We start from the raw sequence: 20,326 nt of genomic DNA, 5'->3' as shown, positions 1-20,326 counted from the left end.
AAGCTGTCACAAGGATTAAAGGAGATACTACATAGCACATAACCACCAAAAATTTAATAAGTGTCAGTCCTCTTCCATTTTCTCTTCTTTTGAAGATCCATGCATATCTATATAAGCCTTAAAATGTCAGTTACTCATAATAGGCTTTAAGGAGAAATGGAGTGATATCATTTTAATTACTCAAATAGACTTCATAATTTTATTTTATGTTAGCCTATGTGACAATTTCCCTAATTCATTATTAAATCATATATCTATAAGAATATATGCTTTGTCAGTGAAAAGATTTATTATTCCACATTTTTTAAGTTCTGTGCTTAGAACTCTTCTATCTTCATATACCCTCTTTATTCTGCCTACACAAATAATTTCTTCAGCCACAATGCCTATCTTCAGGCGACGATTTCTTGTCAGATCCTAATAACAAATATACTCCAGGTTTATTCTACTTTTAGGAGACTACGCCAGTCAACTTTTAGTCTAACTCAGAGAGCATCTTTTGGAGGAAATAATTTGTTCTTTGACTTTTTTTCCTTTAGCTTGAGGTAAATAAGCACTTAAGTCTGAAGTAAGACGAAAAAGGAGAGTGAAATGATAAGGTAGGTTGGGCTCAATGATGATATGGCTGCAGGTACACCAATTACTAAATATGAGATGAACTCTTTCAGCCTCGGAAAATACCTAAGAACACTGCATAAGATAATCATACCACCCATGAACCCACCCAAGGAAGAAGTCACTCTGGCTCCAAAGTAGGATAAAATCCGTCTGTCCTCTGCTAGTACCAAGGCGTATTAGAAGCAGCAAGCTGAATGCAAAAGCCATAGCACAATTAAGAAAATCAGAAAAATGAACTGTTGCTTCATTAGCAAGTAAAAGGCAAACATTATTTGGTGGAGAATCTTGAAGGAAAGCATTCTCTTAACTCCCATGTAGTTAATGCACCTTTGATAGTTACAATCTGAGAACTGAGCAACTGTAGATGCGCCTTTTCTCTGCAATATATTGGCCTGGGGACCACAGGGAAGGAAGACCTTATAGTCCTCTGACTCCTAGTTTTATCCCACTCCATCATAACATCTAAAAAAAGAAAATTAGTGTCCCAATGAGCTAATAAAATGACAATTTTGTATGCTCACAATAAAAATATGAGGCCATTAGTCAGTCACAAGTAAGGACCTAGTAAGTGTCTGGGAACAAATTCCACAAAGGTGTAAAAACACAATGTCATTAATAATAACATCAGTAAAGGTAAGTAGAAACCTAATAACAAGCAAGAGACTAATCCTGGTGGTTTAGAAGATAAATTGCCCTTTTTTCCCCCACAAATAGAAACCATTTTATATGAATATCTTTAGTATAAAAGTAAAAACTCAGGATATACTAATATTTAGCAAGCATATACTGTGTGTCCAGCACTATGTTTGGCACAAATTAAAGCAATTAAAAATAAATATTTTCTTAGTCTTTGTAAACTAAATGCTATTACTTGAAAATATTCTGATTTTGCCACATTTACTGAAATATATTGGAGTAAAAAATTTAACATCCAGGATTGGTTGGGTGAATTATACAGATAGAGCATCAGGGATCTACCAAAATAATAAGGTATTAATTGGTCAATATCTGGAAGAACAAGAAAATAAACAGAAATGAGCATGGAATTTGAGGATATGGTTCCTCTAAAGGTATCTACCAGTTGCAGAAGAAAGTCCTTAGAGGCTGACAACTTGCAAAAGATTCAGAGGCAGACAGGACAAAAATTGAGGATCCAGGCTTACGAGGAAGATGACCCAGATTAATTCCCTAGGCTTGGGGTTACTACTCTGATGGGCCACATGATAAGAATAAGGGCAAAATAGAAACAAACCAGCCTTCTCAATAAATAAAATAAATTTAAAATCTTCTGAACTTTTTGTTGAATTCAAATACTCTAGGACTGCTAGTACCCCAGAAACAAAGTAAAATCCTATCTGTAAGAAGATAACATCATTGTAGGTCTCAAATATCTTTGTAATTTGTCATATACAATTTCAGCACCTAATCAAAAATAAATATACATAGTGACAAGACCATGTGATAAAAAAAACAAGAGAAAATAAGAGATAATAGAAACTGACCCACAAGGAATCAGATAATAGACTTAAATATAGATTTCAAAATAAGTATGGGTAGTAAGAAATGAAAGACAATATTTAGGGTTTTTGGATATAACTAGAAATTAAAAATAAATACATGAAAATGCTAAAATACATATAGTAAATGAAAGTTGAAAGTCAACATATGTGTTAAACAGCAGATTTGATAGCATTAAATAGAGTAATTATAAACTTGAACATAGATCAGAATAAAACATCCACAGTGATACATAGAAACAAATGGATGGAAAATGGAGGTAGGGTGTATTTTGCATACAGTTAGAATGTCTAACATATGTTAATTGCTGGCCATGGTAATTTTAAAACATAACCCCCACATTCCTTTACATTTTTCCCATCACTTCCTACAACTATGTCCATTGCCCTTGAATCTATAATCTGTGACTGCATAACCAACAAAATAAATTAATTAATTAAAAAAGAGACATCACTACAGAACTGGAACATATTTTTTCTAAAAGCTATAAAAGTATATTATAAATACTTTGTGAGAATGAATTTGAAAATTCAAATGAAATGAGCAAACCTCTAGAAAAATAAAGATTACCAAAACAGTCACAAGAGGAAATAGGAAATTGGAGTAGTCACATAGCCATTAGAGACATTAAATTCATAGTTAGAAATTCTTCACATGAAGAAATTTTGAGGCCCATATATAGCTCCCCCATGGAATCTCTCTAATCATTTAAAAAATAATTCAATGTTACACAAACATTTCCAGAGAATCCATCAGGAAATATTCCCCAACCTATTTTATGAGGCTAGCTAATGTTGATTCCAAAACATAATAGTAGAATTGTGATAAAGGAAAATCTTTTTTACCCAAATAAGCCAAAAGAATCATAAATACAGAGATAAAAATCCTAAACAACTTTTACCAAAGTCCCTATCAAGTTAGGTTTATTGCAAAATGCAATCCCAAGTTAACGCTCAAAAACTAATTCATGGGGATCCCTGGGTGGCACAGCGGTTTGGCGCCTGCCTTTGGCCCAGGGTGCGATCCTGGAGACCCGGGATCGAATCCCATGTTGGGTTCCCAGTGCATGGAGCCTGCTTCTCCCTCTGCCTGTGTCTCTGCTTCTCTCTCTCTCTCTCTGTGTGACTATCATAAATAACTAAAAAAAAAACAAAAAAACAAAAAAACAAAAAAACTAATCCATGAAATTAACCAGACTAACATAATAAGTGAGAGAAATGTTTAAAAATTAATTAAAATGTTTGATAATTTTGACATGTATTCATGATTTTTAAACATTTCAATGGTTTCAGAATGAAAGAAAATTTTCTTAAACTAAAAAAGTGTATACACACACACACACACACACACACACACACAAACCTATAAACCAAATATCGTATCTTCATGGTGCAAAATCAAAAGCTTTCTTCTCAGGAATGACACCCAGTGCAGTGCTTTCACTTCCTTAGAACATATATCTAGAGGAGGACTTGCTGGAGCATATGGAAGTTTTATTTTTATTTTTTAGGGGACATGAACTGTTTTCCATAATGGATATACCAATTTACATTCCCATAAACAATGTACAGGGTTCTCTTTTTTCCCACATCTTAAGCAACATTTATCTTTTTGATAAACACCATTCTAAGAGGTGTGAGGCTATATTTCATTCATGTGGTTTGATTGCATTTCCCTGATAATTAGTGATGTTGAGCACCTTTTTATGTACCTGTTGGCCATTTGTATTTCTTCTGTGGAAAAAATGTCTATTAAGTTTCTTTGTCCAAATTTTAATTGGGTTATTAGGGATTTTATGTTGTTTTGTTATTGAATTGTATGTATTCCTTATATATTTTGGATATTAATCCCTTAACATATATATGGTTTAATAAAAGTTCTCAATAAAATAGGTATAAAAGGAATTCTTCAACTCAATCATGGCCATTTATGAAACTCCCATGGGTAACAGCATAATCAATGGAGAAAAAATGAGTTTTTCCTCTAAGATCTGGTACAAGGCATGCCCATTCTTGCCTCTTCTATTCAAAATAGTACAGGAAATTCTAGCAAAAGCAATCAGACAAGAAAAAGAAATAAAAGGCATCCAAATCAGAACAGAAGTAAAATTATCACTGTTTGTAGATTTCATAATCCTATATATAGAAAACTCTAAAGATTCCATGCAAGTACACAAGCACACACACAATCCTGTTAGAACTAATAAATAAATTCAGTAAAGTTACAGAATACAAAAGCAACATACAAAAATCAGTTGCACTTCTTAAAACAAAAACGATCTATCTGAAAATGAAATAAAACAAAAAACAATTCCATTTACAATAGCATCAAAAGAATAAACTACTTAAGAAATTTAATGAAGAAGATGAAAGATCTGTACACTGAAAACTATAAAACCATGATGAAAGAAAATGTAGAAGGCATAAATAAATGGAAAGATATCCTATGCTGATGGATTTAAAGAATTAATACTGCTAAAATGTCCATACAAAGCAATATACAGACTCAATGAAATCTCTATAAAATCTCCCATGATTTTTCACAGAAATAGAAAACAATGGTAAAATTCTTATGGAACCACAGAAGACTCCTCATAGCCAAAGCAATCTTGAGAAAGAACAGAGATGGAGGCATCACACTTCCTTATTTCAAATGATATTACAAAGTCATAGTAATAAATAGTACGGTACCAGTATAAAAATGGACACATAGACCAAGGAGTAGAAGAGGGAGTCCAGAGATAAGCCAAAGCATATTTGATCAACTGGTTTTTAACAAGAGTGCTAAGAATGTACAATATACAATAGTCCTTTCACTAAATGATTTTGGGAAAACTGTGTCACCACATGCAAAAGAATGAAATTGGATCCTTATCTCACAATATACACAAAAATCAACTCATATGTTTTAAACAGTTAAATGTGAGACTGGAAACTATAAAACTCTTAGAAGAAAAGAGGGGGAAAACTCTTTGACACTGGTCTTGGCAATAATGTTTTAGACATGACAAAAGCTCGGGCAATAGAAGCAAAAATAAGTAAGTGGGACTCCATCGAACTAAAAAGCCTCTGCACAGCAAAGGAAACAGCAAAATAAAAAAGGTAACCTACAGATTGGGGACAACATTTGCAAACCATATTTCTGATGAGGGTTTTAACATAAAAAATACCTAAACATGCATACTTTGAGACTTCAGTCAAGAATTTATTCTAATATTAATTTTCAAAGAATTAAAATGATAAGCTTGAGCTAGATATATTTAGTGATATTTAATTGATAGATTAACAACTACACTCAACAACAACAAAGTTTTAAAAAGCACTTCAACAATGATTTATTTCTCCTCCTATAAGTTGGGCTGTACTAATTGTCCATGTTTGCCTTCTTTGCATAGTAAAGAAAATAACTTCTTAAAAGTTTATTTATTTATGCCTACAATAAACTCATTTTACTTTATTTTTATTTTTTAATTTTTTTTATTTCAAGTTTTTATTTAAATTCCACTTTGTTAACATACACTGTAATATTAGTTTCAGGACTAGAATTTAGTGATTCATCACTTAAAACATGTAGTTCTCCTTCCAAGTGTCCTTCTTAATACCTATTATTAACCTATTTAACCCACCTCCCCCTCCTCCTCTCTAGTAACCCTCAGGTTGTTCTCTATAGTTAACAGTTTGTTTTCTAGTTTGCCTCCCTCTTCCCCTGGTCCACCACTTTCTTCCATTCTGTGTCTTAGATTCCACATATAAGTGAAATCAGATGGCATTTGCCTTTCTCTGACTTATTTTGCTTAGCATAATATACTGTAGCTCCATCCACATCATTACAAAGTAAGATTTCATTCTTTCTTACGGCTGAGTAATATTCTATAATATGTTTAAAATGGTATGTCTTGGGGTGCCTGGGTGGCTCAGTGGTTGAGAGTCCGTCTTCAACTTGGGTCGTGATCCCAGAGTCCCAGGATCAAGTCCCACATTGGGCTCCCAGTGAGTAGCCTGCCTCTCCCTCTATGTCTCTGCCTATCTGTGTCTCTCATGAATAAATCAATAAAATCTTAAAAAATAAAAGGCATGTCTTAGGGAGATGGTGATCTCTGTTTGAAATAGCACTAGAGCATAGGTAGTTTAAAAACTAGTTTTCTTCTCATCAAGTTAAGAAATATGTAAAGGGCCAAGCATCTGGGCCTCCTCATCATTTGTACTGGTGTTATCCAAAGGTATAAATATGAACGTTCTTATCAGAGTTCCTCCCTATGTAAAGATTTCTCCACTGTTTATTTTACCAATTCACATTTCTTATCCTTATAATTTGCACCCTCTGTGTTCTTTTTGCGACTTACCTTTCCAGACTTATTTTTCTCTGATTCCCTGTGTCTAGTGTTTTTCCCTAAAAGTATGAATTGCTAATTTCCTGGGCCACCAAACATAACCAATGTTCTTCCTACATTGGTGTCCTTGCCCTGTGTTATTCTTGCTCATATGCCATTTTTGTTCATCCATGTACTTCAAAATCCTACCCATTTCTTAGTTCAAACACCACTTCTTCATTAAGATCTCTCTAATTGTATGTTCTTATTTCTTTAACATTAGATTTATCTCTTAAGAAATAGTATACCTTATGCTACAGATGCTTATGCACTTCTCTTTACTAGAGAAAAGATCTTAACCTTTTTAAAAATTTTTTGTATCTCCCATGCCTTAGAGCCCAACACAGAGCAGTTTCTCACTAATGTGTCTTAAAATTTAAGATTCATAAAGGAGGAGGTACCTCTAAGGAGGTAATTTGGTCTACAGAACATATGGAACATATTGGAGAACCTTAACTAAAAAAAAAAAAAAAAACTAATTTGGGTCAAAAATACTCAAGTCTGTTTAATTTGTGAAAGTGAAGCAGGTCAATGTTACAAAACAAGCCAGGGGAAATTATGCAATGGTTTGTCTGGTGTGAACATGCTGACGTTCTTACAGTAACTGAAAATATACAGAACACAATTCATGGAGAACAAATAGGTTATACTTGTAGCTAGTCAATACATTGGAAGGATATGACCCATCTAATATAAGACTGCCAATAAGCTAAATCCATCAAGGTTAGAGAATCAACTAGATTTCCCTTCATTTTATTTTCATTATTATATTTTGTAGTCTCAGGCTACACCTAGAGCAAATGGAAGAATATTCCAAGATAAACAAAAAAGTGTTTGGTAAAAAGATTTAAAACATATGCTATTCATTTATAACTTAAAATTTTTTTTTTAACAACACACTTCTATTTATTTTTTTATTTTATTTTATTTTTTTAAATTTTTATTTATTATTTATGATAGTCACAGAGAGAGAGAGAGAGAGGCAGAGACATAGGCAGAGGGAGAAGCAGGCTCCATGCACCGGGAGCCCGACGTGGGATTCGATCCCGGGGTCTCCAGGATCGCGCCCTGGGCCAAAGGCAGGCGCCAAACCGCTGCGCCACCCAGGGATCCCTATAACTTTAATTTTTTTAACCAAAAATTGGACCATGTATCTCTTATTTTCAATTTTAAAGAATTCAACTCCATTTAATATTCTAATCCGAAGAATTCTGTGTCACAAAAGAACTGTTCTGTTTTTTAAATACAGCCTTCTCTGATACTTGTTACAAAATGTTCTGGCTACTATTACTGCATATGACAAGGAATTGTCAATAAATAAAGCAGGTAAACTTTGTATCTATTCTGATGCATGTAATTTATATATTGCAGAGCAACTTGATACATTTTTTCATTATACTCAATAATAGTTTATTTGATGACATTAAGTTTTTAATATGTTATTAACTATTACCCTTTAAATTTTTTCTAGGGAGTTAGAAATCAATTGAATCATTCATATTATCAAGGTTTTACCACAGACATGGGAGACATTTCAAAGTAAGAATGCCACATGAATAATTCAGAGGCAGTGGCCTCTAAAAATTGCAAAAACTTATTTATAGTCAAATAGATCTCCACAATCACTGTTATAATGGAAAATTACAATTTGATATTAGAATGTTTTGTTTGTAACAGATAATTAACAGTAATTATTAGCTTACTTTTATATTTATTGGTTAAAGATCAATCCTTGGATATTTATGATGCTAACAGATACCAAACATGCAAATGCCTAATTTATAGGATTTATTGCCTGGCATGAGCTCAGATGCCCTGAATTTTTTAGAAGTTTTAGAATTTTCTGAATACTCACAGAAGATTGAATGTGAAAGTGAGGTTAAAAATCAAGATTTCTTTCAGTCTTCAAAAATTACCTAATTATCCAGAAGTTTTTGTCTTTTTTACTTTTAGAGGTCATCTTTCTAGTTATTCTTGTGCTATTTTTATTGTATTACTGTTATTATTATTATTATTATTATTATTATTTTAATTCTTGGTTGTTTCCTATATGTGTCTTCTACAAACAGATGTATTGTGTAGGATAATCCAGTTAACCTTTAAATAAGAACAAAATACTGACGTCCTGTCTCACTTCTCTCCTGAGGTACATATTTCTAGTCCTTATTTCTGAGGCCACAACCCTAATATTTAAATTCTGAGTTCCAAGTCTCAAGAAGCCCTGACACCTATCTATAATTCACTATTTACTCATTTTGGTCTTTATGTTAGCTACATTCCACTGTCCCTAACACATCCTTTTCTGTTCTTTCATTTGATAGGATGTTAGTACCTGATCTTGGGCTTAGTAAAATAATCAGCTGTGGTATAATAACACCACTCCCTCAAGCATTGCTCAAAAACAAATCTTGGGAGGCAACCTGGAAAGAAGTAACCTGAGGTTAGATTAAAGAGAACAAAGGTCACACCACATCCTGAATGGACAATAGAATCCTATAGCTGCATTTATTGTATATTTGCAACTGAGAGTTTCACAAATATAATGATACGTATAAAGTCCCAAAACTTACTTTACTACAAAATTGTTTTTAGTATCTTATCACAAAATTAGGACTTAAGAAACACATAGTATCTGATTCTATAATCTATTATGAAGATATCATACTCCCATTCAAATGAAGAGAAAACTAGGCTGATGACATCAGGAAAAATAGAAGGAGAAGTACTTTTGGAATGTGGGTGTAGGGATCTCCAAAAATCTGTTCCTCTTAAAAGCAATGAGAACACTAGCAAAAATCACCAAAATCAAATTTTCACAACTCTAGAAATTAACCAAAGGCTTGCAATAAGCCATAGAACATTTATTAAAGAAAAGCAGCTGAATCTCAATGAGAACTGTGAGCTGTGTGGGATTTTTAACTTACCCATCTTCTGAGTTCCCCCAGATGTCCCATCTCTAGAGAATTGTCATGATTTGATCTATATAGAAGCTGTCTGCAAAATCCTCACTTGAATGTTTTTTCTTTGTCCTGGATTAGAGCTCACTCAGTTAGAAACTCAGTCTCTATGGCATTTGTCAAAAACAATTAGAGGCAACAGTTCTACACAGCAGGTACCTGAGGCAGTGATACCATTGTAGCAAACAAGGGGTTTACAAAAAAAAAAAAAAAATTAAAAAGAAAATCTAGTGGATGAGATGCCCATAAGAAGCTTTCAAAAGATCTGACATATTCCTGAGAATCTAGAAGGCCACACATGTGTGTAGTATTATGCATCTGTCCAGGAAAAACCTAATAAGGCTCTATCTCTTGCCTCTGGTTGACCTAGAAGCTCTGTGTAAGTCAGGTTGTAAAGTGCTGGGGTATCCATTGCATTCCTCAATACCCTGTCCAGGCATTAGCTGACCACTAAGCTACTGGCAGAGCCTTCAAACAAAAAGTAGCAAAGGTAATAACAACAAGAAAAAACAGTAATAGACTAAAAATAATGTTTACTTTGATTATTGAAGATTCTCAAAGTTTATGAACATAATATTATATAATATATATATAATATTATATTAATAATAAGCTATACTTGTATACGTGACAAAGTATATTCACACCCACCATTCTGTTTGATCTTAACTCAAATCCCAGGAATTCAGTCATGATAAAGTAGCACTTTGCCTTATTTTTTTATTCTATACACTCATTTTTTAGGATTAATGACTAAATTTGGACTAATTTATGCCATCAACTTTGCATCTACTATTTGTCATATTTTTCTTTGCATTTTTCTTCTATTGTTGTTTTAGCTTGGTTTTTCAAGTTTTCAAACTCCATTGTATGATTAGAGGGTGCTGGCTGGTTTGTCAGTAGCTATTTTATGATTTTGTGTCCATTTATATGTTTAACCTACTGACTGGAGGGCCTGTACCTCAATTTCATTCCACATTTATACTTTCATATTTCAGCCTTCTTTCTCCATTCTCATATTTTACATCCAAATTTAGCATACAGATAGGAAAAGCTGCCTAGAGAAATAAAGTCCCAAATCTAACAATACTATTGAGACAATTCTGAAAACACTCTGATCAATTGGACTTTTCATTCCAGTAGTTCTTAATATTTAGAATAATCAAGGTTCACCTGAGGAGTTTATTTAAAAAAGCAGAAATCAGAGATTCTGATTCAATAGGTCTGAAGTGAAGCCCAGGAATATGAGCATCAAACAGTACCCCAGCAGATTCAAATATCTGAGATATGAGTTATTTAGTGACTTCACACTATAATCTAAGAGATTAAAAATAAATGTACCCCTCATATGAGTTTTTAAAAATTGTGATTTATACATTTAAACAAAAGCAGAACTAAAGAAAAAAGCCCCGGGATGCCTGGGTGGCTCAGTGGTTGAACTTCTGCCTTTGGCTCAGGGTGTGATCCTGGGGTCCTGGATCCAGTCCTCCACTGGGCTCCCCACAGGGAGTCTGCTTCTCCCTCTGCCTATGTCTCTGCCTCTCTTTCTGTGTCTCTCATGAATAAACAAATAAAATCTTTTTTAAAAATCTATTTAATTAAGGGCTCTGCTTATCTTATTTATAATAAAAGTTTTTTTAAAAGCTTCCTGTTTAATGACTCAAAACATCTTTTCCTTAAAGGTATCTTTTATAAAACTTATTTGAGCTGTCTTATTTTAAAATGATGCAATAAGAAATATGCACCACTATGAAGATCCTCACATTATTTGGAAACTTTCTGCCATGATAATTTTGTCTCAGGAGAAATGAGAAAATTCTATAAAATTACCTAGGTATAATTTATAGAAAGCTGACTCAAGAAATAGGTGTTACTGTTGGAATGATGAATCTTGTCCTTTTCCTCATTCATAAATTTCAAATATATGAGCCTCTAGACTCTAAATCATATGTTGGGCCCACAAATATTTATGTTATCAATTTTCTTTCATGGAGAAAATCAAGAGGTAGATGGTCTGTACATATCTTGCCAGCTATTTCACATACCATATGCATTGAGTACAAGCATCACTGGAGATGCTAGTGCCTCAGTGGCTCCATCTTACACTTGTCCCAGCACCTGAATGTTGGATGTTGGATGTTGTTCTTGAAAAGTATTTGCCTCTCTGTGCTATGAGTTTGGCTACAATGCTAGCTGCATTCCATTTCCAGATGGCTCTTATTACTACCTAATTATTTTTAAACTCTGATTTTATTTCAAACGATTTACTATTGTCAAGGGTCACTTCCAAGTACAACATTGCTGAAATCAAATATTTTTGGTTCTAGGTCTATGGTTAGGAGAATTTAAGAATGGTCTTTTTAGAGTGATTGATAGACCATATGGCAAAAGTCATGGCTAAACTATAAATCCAATAAAATTTTAAAAGTTATGAATAATTTTTATAATTATTCAGTCACAATTATTTATTTTATTTGTTTAAATTTCCAACTGTATTGATAAATGAATTAGAAATAATAAAGAAATATATTCCATCATTCATTCATTCATTATTCTGATATTTATCTTACTGTGTATGTCAATACGATAAAACAGACTCTTTCTCTCAAAGACTTTGCAGCCTAGTGAAAGAGGAAGTTTTTGCAACCTATCAAAATTTCATGAAAGTATATGTAGAAAGACAATATAATTAGATGACAAGGGTTAAAGAAAGTTTTGGGGATTTTTTTATCTCTTTTGCATTATTAAGCTATTTTTAGACTTAATACTGATTGGAGGCATTGGATTTAAGGGAAAAAAGAAGTTTAAATTTGCACATGGATTAAATACACTATTTTGGTTGATTATGTTCTTGCTCTTAAGTTTTCATTATAAGTTATAGCACATTCATAGCATTAACACATCCTATAAGGATGTTGTTTACCTGGACTTGCTCAATATGGGCACCTATGTGTTGATTCTAATAGAGCAGAATTATATATATTGTCTTTATATAATATGCATACACATTATCTAGAAGGGGTTTTTATTTATTTTTATTTTTTTAAATTTTATTTATTTATTCATGAGAGACACAGAGAGAGAGAGAGAGAGAGAGAGGCACAGACACAGGCAGAGGGAGAAGCAGGCTCCATTCCATGCAGGGAGCCTGACGTGGGACTTGATCCCGGGTCTCTCCAGGACCACACCCTGGAATGAAGGTGGGACTAAGCCACTGAGCCACCGAGGCTGCCCTAGAAGGGTTTTTTAAAACGCAATATTTATGAAGGCCTCAAAAGAATTTGGTGAAAATGATTAAATGCAAAGTGTAGAATGAGATTTTATGTATATTTAAATGTGTGGAGGGTAGGAAGGAAGTGTAAGTGTGTTTGCATTTGTTTTCATAAAAGTTTTGGGCCACTATCAGTTCTTTCTTATGAGGGATTCTCTTCTTTGTATCCCCTGCTGCTCTTTCCTAGATCATTCTACTCAGAATCCCTTGTGCTGAAGATCTTCAAAGTAGTATCTTTATTTTTGTACCTGCTTAAAAGTACAGCGCACTTTCTAAGTCTTTATCAGCTGTTGTCTGAAGAAGGTGTTGTTTCCCTCCAAGTCTATAAAATGTCACCATGGTACCTTGATTCTGGAGAGTGACAGCCGAGTGGCACTTCAGCTCTATGCCTCCTCTGACCTGAGCATTCTGCTTTCCCTCTCCTGGCTGTACTCCTTCTGACCACATAAGCCTACAGCTATGGAAATGGGAGAAGAATATTTCAAAATGCCTTTTAACCTGGAAGAGTAATTTCCAAGATCCCCCTAGGTACAGAAGCATAATGTTAGCTCTGTAACATAGTAGGTATTTCTGGTAGCTATGGCTTAGGGGAATTATTCATTAATCACTTCACACCAATTATCATGAGAGCTACATTACCATTTACAATTTTTATTTCTCTCTGCAGGCCACTATTGATTTAAAAAAGTAGATTTTGATATGTTATTTTTTTTTAATGATGTTATTTCTATATAGTCCAGACTCCAACCTGTCATCTGGATTGCTGAGCTCATATATCTGACTATGTTAGTAAACCCCCGGGAAGCATGCACTGAGTCATGCCAAAGTAGAGTAATCCATCCATCGTTATGATTATAATCTGGAGATTTAAATCAAGAGCTATATATTCTATTCATCTTAAATACTACGATAATATTAATTTGTTTTGTGAACTTACAACAGTTTCTATATATATCCACTTGTTCATCTAACCAATAATGATATTTCACTTATGATGATGAGATGATCCTCAGATACTTAAAAATTTTCTAATAATCCTAAGTTATCACTGATACAATTCCACAATATTTATAGAAGATTCACATTCCAAATGGAGACTCCGTGTTGGTCTTCAGGAAGAATCATTCCTTCTTTTGAGATGTTACCTACTCTTCTTCACAAAGTTGGTTTGTAGCCTCTGCACCACAATGAAAACATCTCTGAATCAAGATTTAACCTGAAGTAGAACATACCTTCACCCTAAACAAACCTGAATTTTTTGCAGACGTTTAATGTTATGAAAGGGAAATACCTTCGTTGTGGATTTCCTTTGGCTAAAAGCAATTTGTCAGTAAACAGCAATGTCTACTCACGTTTATCTTGTTCTGCTTCTACTCCTTCACTTTCTGTATCACTTGGCAAGATCCATGGCTGGTGAACTACTTGCAATTGCTTTAAAGATTCATCCTGCCAAAGAAAAAGTTCACTATGGATTAAAGTCTAGGTGGATACCATATATACCAATATGGGTGAACACTTTAGTCTCTATGAATTACATGTTCAAAAAAAAGATAAGAATTTCCTCACAACAGAGTTCTACATTTAAATTCATTTTCATGTCAAAGTCATGCCATAAACTCTGAACTCACTTTTTTTGCATTCCCCTTTTAATAAGATTTAATGTCTTAATAGGAAGAAATATCTAGACTCTGTTCCTTCCTGAATTAATATTTTTATGGAAATCTTGGCAAGCATACTTAGAAATTTAACAATGAAATATTCAACATAAAAATGTACAAAATGTGCCTGTTTGAAATCAAAGTTTCAAACTCCTTTTAATGAGAATAAAGATTAGTAGGATTTAGAGAACATTCTCAGCTTTACCTTTCAGTAGTACTTATTTCACTGCCTTCTTCCTCTTCTCACTTCCTTATTTTTGTTAATATATTTCTCATACTTCTTGCTCTATGTTTTCTATTATTGCCCTAAAGCAGACCCTCATTATCTCCCACCATGACTACAGTAATAGCCATCTATGATGTTTTCTAGGGTCAAGTGCCTTCCTACTTCTCCCCACCAGTTTCCTGCCGGAGTGGGCTTTTGAAGACGCCATATAATGTACTCATTATCTTTTCACAATCCTTCAGTGGCTTCAAAATTCTTAGGATAAAATCTAAACTCAAGGCCCCTCATGATCCATACTTGTCTACCCCGATATACCACCACTTCCATCTCCATCCCACCTCAACTACCACTGCCACTCCAGCTATAGTTTAACTGGTGGCTCTTCAATTTGGTCATTCTGTCTGATATGCCAAGATGTTTTCACATGTTATACTTCCTGCCTACATTTATTTATCTGTCTCACACATTAACACTTCTCCCAAGACTCAGATGTCATCTCTACTAAAAGGCTTTCTCAGGGAAGACGGAACTACTTCTCTATTCCTTTATTATACCAACATAATAATTACTGCATGATAATTATCCTTTTGTATTCTTGTGTTTCAGAAATAATGTGAAAAGTCTCCAAGGGCATGGATAACTTTTATCACTTCTAAATTTCAAACTTATTGACCCATGATTTATAAGAATCTTTTCAAACATATTTTGAAATTTTCAAACAAAATCAGTATGACCTGTCAATTTATTCTTTTGACTTTTCAAATTTATCATCACCTTCCCCCTCTTTCAAAATCTTTTTCTCCAACTTGAGGTGTTTTGTCTATTTTGTTCAGACAAATATTGACAAGATAATAATAAGGGCCCAGAATTCCTGATTTCTAATAAAGATGGTATCACCAAGTAATCAATGTCCAATTTGCTTAAAACAATTCCTGTATGAGAGAAACATCCTTTCTGATTTTCCTTGATTGTGATAGTTACCTCAAGAGATGTTCATTCTCAATCTAGAGTTTCAAAAAGCCACAATTTTTCTGGAGTTTGGGAGGGGGACAAGGGATTGAATAGGTGAATCAGAGGAGATATTTTAGGGAAGTGAAAGTATTCTGATATTATAATGGTAAATATAAGACACAAGCATTTGTCACATTTAACTTACTATATATACAAAAGGCTACATATAGAAATATTTATGAATATTTATATAACATGGGTTATTACATACACATATATCTTTCTGCTCTGGCAGCTGAAAGAGCTTAGAAGCAATGACATCCCAACAGTAATGAACACAACTATCACCCAGACCTTGGCTCCTAATACCATTCTCCAATGAAAGAACCAGTACTCTTGAAGAAATTACTAATTCTAGGACTGAGGCAGGAAAGATAACAAGATAAGCCTGAAGCATCTTGTAGTGCCAGAAAGCAAGAAAGTGCTTACATATGCATGTGCGTGCACACACATGCACACACACACACAACGAAGGATATATCAAAGGGTTAAAGGAACCAACTGAAAAATGTATCAAAGGCTGAAGGTAGAACAATTTATACAACAAAATAAATAAGGTAGCACTGGGTTACTATGCAATATAAATAATTATCTGTGAGTCCATTCTGACAAAAATAAATGACTAAATTAATAGGTAAGAACATATAAATATGCCATGCAAAATGATTTCAAATAATTTATATAGATGCTCTGCTCTTAATGAGGTGGAGAGGAACTTCTCAATCCTTAAATGCACACTGTGTATGATGACTTTCTATCAGAGTACAATATGGAAAGGAAGGGGGAGGAGGGGAGAATAACGTTACCATGGAGAAACCTGACAAACACCATGGAAAGCAAAATGATTAAGGTCAACATCAGTAACAATGATTTGTGCTCATCAAATGTGCCCTTGGTAGGATATGATGAAAATGGAATCTGATCTCTACGGTTTTCCTTCTCAAAATACATCACCCCTGTCCAAATAAAAGAAAAGTATCACACAAATCTCACCTGAGGATCGATCAACAAAATATATGGCCAATACTCTTCAAAACTCTTACTATTATCAAACACAAGGGAAGTCTGAGAAATTGTCACAACCAGGAAATGCTTAAAGATATAACTATGCAATGTAATATGGTAACTTGGATGGGGTCTTGGGATAGAAACAGGACATTAGAAGAAACCTGAGGAAACTTAAATAAAATATGGATTTAGCCACTAATAATGTATTAATATTGGTTTATTAATTGTGAAAAATACACTAACATAAGGTGTTAATGACAATTAAAAACTAGGTGAGAGGTCTATAGGAACTCTCTGCACTACCTGTCAACAATTTCATAAAGATAAAACTGTCCTAAGTTGAAAATATTTATTTAAAAAGTTAAAATAATCACAATATTTTTAAGTAATTTTTCAATTTTGAAATAGAAGCATATCTTTTTTTAAGCACCACCAGCAACGCAAAAATAATCTGTTAATTAGATTAAAACTTAAATTCCCAGAGAGTAGATCCTAAGAGTTCTCATCACAAGAAGAACATTTTTTTATTGCATATATATGAGATGATGGATGCCAGTAAATCTATAGTGGTAATCATTTCATAATATATGTAAATAAGACCATCTTAAACTTATACAGTGATGTATGTCAATTACTTCTCAATAAAACCAGGAAAAATAAAAACAAGAACAAAAAACTTATATTGTTGTCATACAGGCTTTGCAGTGAAAAGCCCTTGTCTCAGAGATCAAGAGTCATAGTTTTTTTTACCATGTTTAATTTAGGGCATGTCACTTCTCTTGGGACTGAATAGAGTGGTGAAAGTACTGGGTAAGATGATCTCTAATATTTCACAAAGGCAAATTTGTAGGTCTAGATTCCTTAGACAGACAGTAGAATGTGAGAGGTACTAGATAGATGCGCTATTGTAGGGAGCATTAGCAAAGAAAAAGAGTCAAACTTGGATTACATATTTTACATATAAATCAGTGTTTGTTTTTAGAAGGTAACTTATTTTTTCATATTTATCAATTATTGGATTTGGTCTTGCAGGGCCATGACTAAAGAAACAGTATAAAATGCAAAAAAAAAAAAAAAAAAAAATTGGATGTAAAAGTCCATAGCAGTATAGAGGACAACAGAAATATAATTTCAAAGATTTTCATGTAACGGAGAAGAAAATCACATTCCTGCAATTTATCAAAAATAGAACATACAATCTCATGTTTAAAAAAGAACTATAAAAAATAGCCTTTTTGGTTTTGTAAGTTAAATGGCTTACAAAATGGCTAAATCTTACTCATTTAAATCATTAAATTTTAAAGTGACTATGAAAAAATGTTTTTAATTTAAAAAAGTATTCTGGGGGCAGCCCCAGTGGCTCAGTGGCTTAGTGCTGCCTTCAGCCCAGGGCCTGATCCTGGAGACCCCAGATCGAGTCCCACATCGAGCTCCCTGCATGAAGCCTGCTTCTCCCTCTGCCTGTGTCTCTGCCTCTCTTTCTCTCTGTGTGTCTCTCATGAATAAATAAATAAAATCTTTTAAAAAAAAAGTATTTTGGTATTTACCTTTCTGGCCCAAATACTAAAACCTGTTTTCATAAGAAAAGACATAGCTAATAAGTCATTTGTTTTACTTTTTCTCCACAATAGTTCAGAATATTAACCAATCCTGCTGATTGATTTCCAATTTTAATGGCTTGACTCCTGAACAGGTATAAACATTCAGTTATTCTTTGTTTATTGCAAATTATGTAAGGTACAAATGGAACAGGAGCTCAGTAAACCATGTAGTTTGGGAAGAACTTTAAAATATTGAGTTGTTGAATTTGTAGAGATAGTACAAATACTACTACTAATAGGTCATTTAAATGCTTTACTTCAGTTTTCCCTTAAATACAGTTAGTAACATAATGCACCTGTTCGCTTCATCAATGCCAACAGTAATACAATGTATGTTCAAACTTGAGCCCACAAACCTTTTGATGGGGTCAAGAAGCTGAAATCTTGAACATTTTTAAAAACAAGAGCTGATATGTTTATCTTTGCCAACTTATTCAAAAATTTTTCTGCAAGAATATTAAGCTAAGTCTGAGCATAGTACAAACTATTTCATATGCCCAAGAGCAAGCTCTTGGGTTGCTTTTAGAAGAAATGCCATTCATCCTTTTTCTTAAACACTTTCACCGTAAGTATGTAAACATCCAGGGACTAGGAGTGGTGAGAAATAGTGACATGTATCACATGGGAAACAGTTGCTAGCCCTGTATCAACATATCATTTTATCTGCCAACACAATAAGTGCTTTATAAACTTCAGCAGTACTGTTATTCCACATGGATAGCCTATTTTTGGATTCTCTAAATGCAATCAATCAGTGATTTATGTCATCTGTGGTCATGGAAGTTCAGTATGTTTAGAGGAAAAAAAATACTCCTTTGCTTAAACTTTCACCAGTGGATACTTCAATTCTGAGGCAACAGATACTCCTCTCCCTTTGGTTATATATGAAAATAATGCACAAAACATCAGCTTCTATCTTTCAAAAAGAAAGTGGTTTCAAAGAATCACTTTCATTTTACTTCTATAACCATAAGATCCCTAAAAAATAAAAATCCCTTGAGCCCGTGGATGGCTCAGTCGGTTAAGTATCTGCCTTCGGGTCAGGTCATGGCTGCAGGGTCCTGGGATGGAGCTAAGTCAAGCCCCGTGTCCATGGGCTCCCTGTTCAGCAAGGAGCCTGTTTCTCCCTCTCCTCCCCACTTGTGCTCTCAGTTGCTATCTCTGTCTCCCTCTCAAATATTTTTTTTAATTTAAGAAAATAAAAATAAAAATCCCTGAAGCATGTCACATGTAAAGCAAAACAACATTACCCTCCTTTTCAGATACATCTAATAGACTGCTTCTACTGACAAAGAATTAAGCCTATACTTTGATAAAATGAATTTAGCACTAAAGTGTTCTTAGAGTATATACACTTTTTAGACATAATGCTATTATTGCACATTTAATAGACTACAATATAATATAAACATAATTTTTATATGCACTGTGAAACCAAAAAAATCATTGAGTCACTTTATTGCAATATTCGCTTTATTGTAGTGGTCTGGAACCAAAACCACAGGTATGGCTATAAAGTCTGAAAACACCTTTTTTTTTTTTTTTTTTGTATTTGTTAATGAAATTCCTTCTATTATCAGACTGGAATCCATAATTTTTTAGTAAGTAAGAGCCTATTTCTTTTGGGAATTGTAAATGGGCAATTAAAACATAAGATGAGGGAAGTAATACGTTTAGGAAGCTGTAAGTTTGAACTATTAGGATTTGGGGAAAGAAAAGAGAAAAAGCAGTAATGAAGTTAAAAATAAATGGTAGATTGTGAAAAATATTACAAAATAAATGGAAGTCACTAAAACAAATTTATCTAACAAATTTGCCATACTATACTGTGCACTGGGATCACACTCCATTTTATGTCCTAATTCATTCCATTTGGTGACTTTTCTAAGGAAATTGTGGGATAAAACTGTAAGGTTTTGAAACAGATGAAAGATCATTGGGTATAGATAATGAAAAGCCATACATTTTTCCAGCATGTTCTTCTCATTACCTGATTCTGTGGAATCTCTACATCTTTCCCTGACTTTGAGCTGTTTAATAACTACATAATTCATAGACATTGATAGTAGTGCAAATGATCCTAGTCCAT

General features: G+C 33.5%; 1 protein-coding gene across 1 annotated transcript in view; it reads right to left on the bottom strand.

Annotated features, from left to right (window-relative positions):
• C29H8orf34 (chromosome 29 C8orf34 homolog) overlaps positions 1–20,326 on the bottom strand; it is a 382,763-nt gene that overhangs the window by 8,567 nt on the left and 353,870 nt on the right. Inside the window, 1 exon segment of the mRNA XM_035708243.2 lies at positions 14,086–14,179. Within this exon segment, the coding sequence (XP_035564136.2) occupies positions 14,086–14,179 (94 nt within the window).

This window comes from Canis lupus, chromosome 29 (assembly GCF_003254725.2).
Source record: "Canis lupus dingo isolate Sandy chromosome 29, ASM325472v2, whole genome shotgun sequence".
NCBI classification, from domain to species: domain Eukaryota; kingdom Metazoa; phylum Chordata; class Mammalia; order Carnivora; family Canidae; genus Canis; species Canis lupus.
The sequence above is the reverse complement of the archived record's forward strand: the minus strand, read 5'-3'. Positions and strand labels throughout refer to the sequence as shown.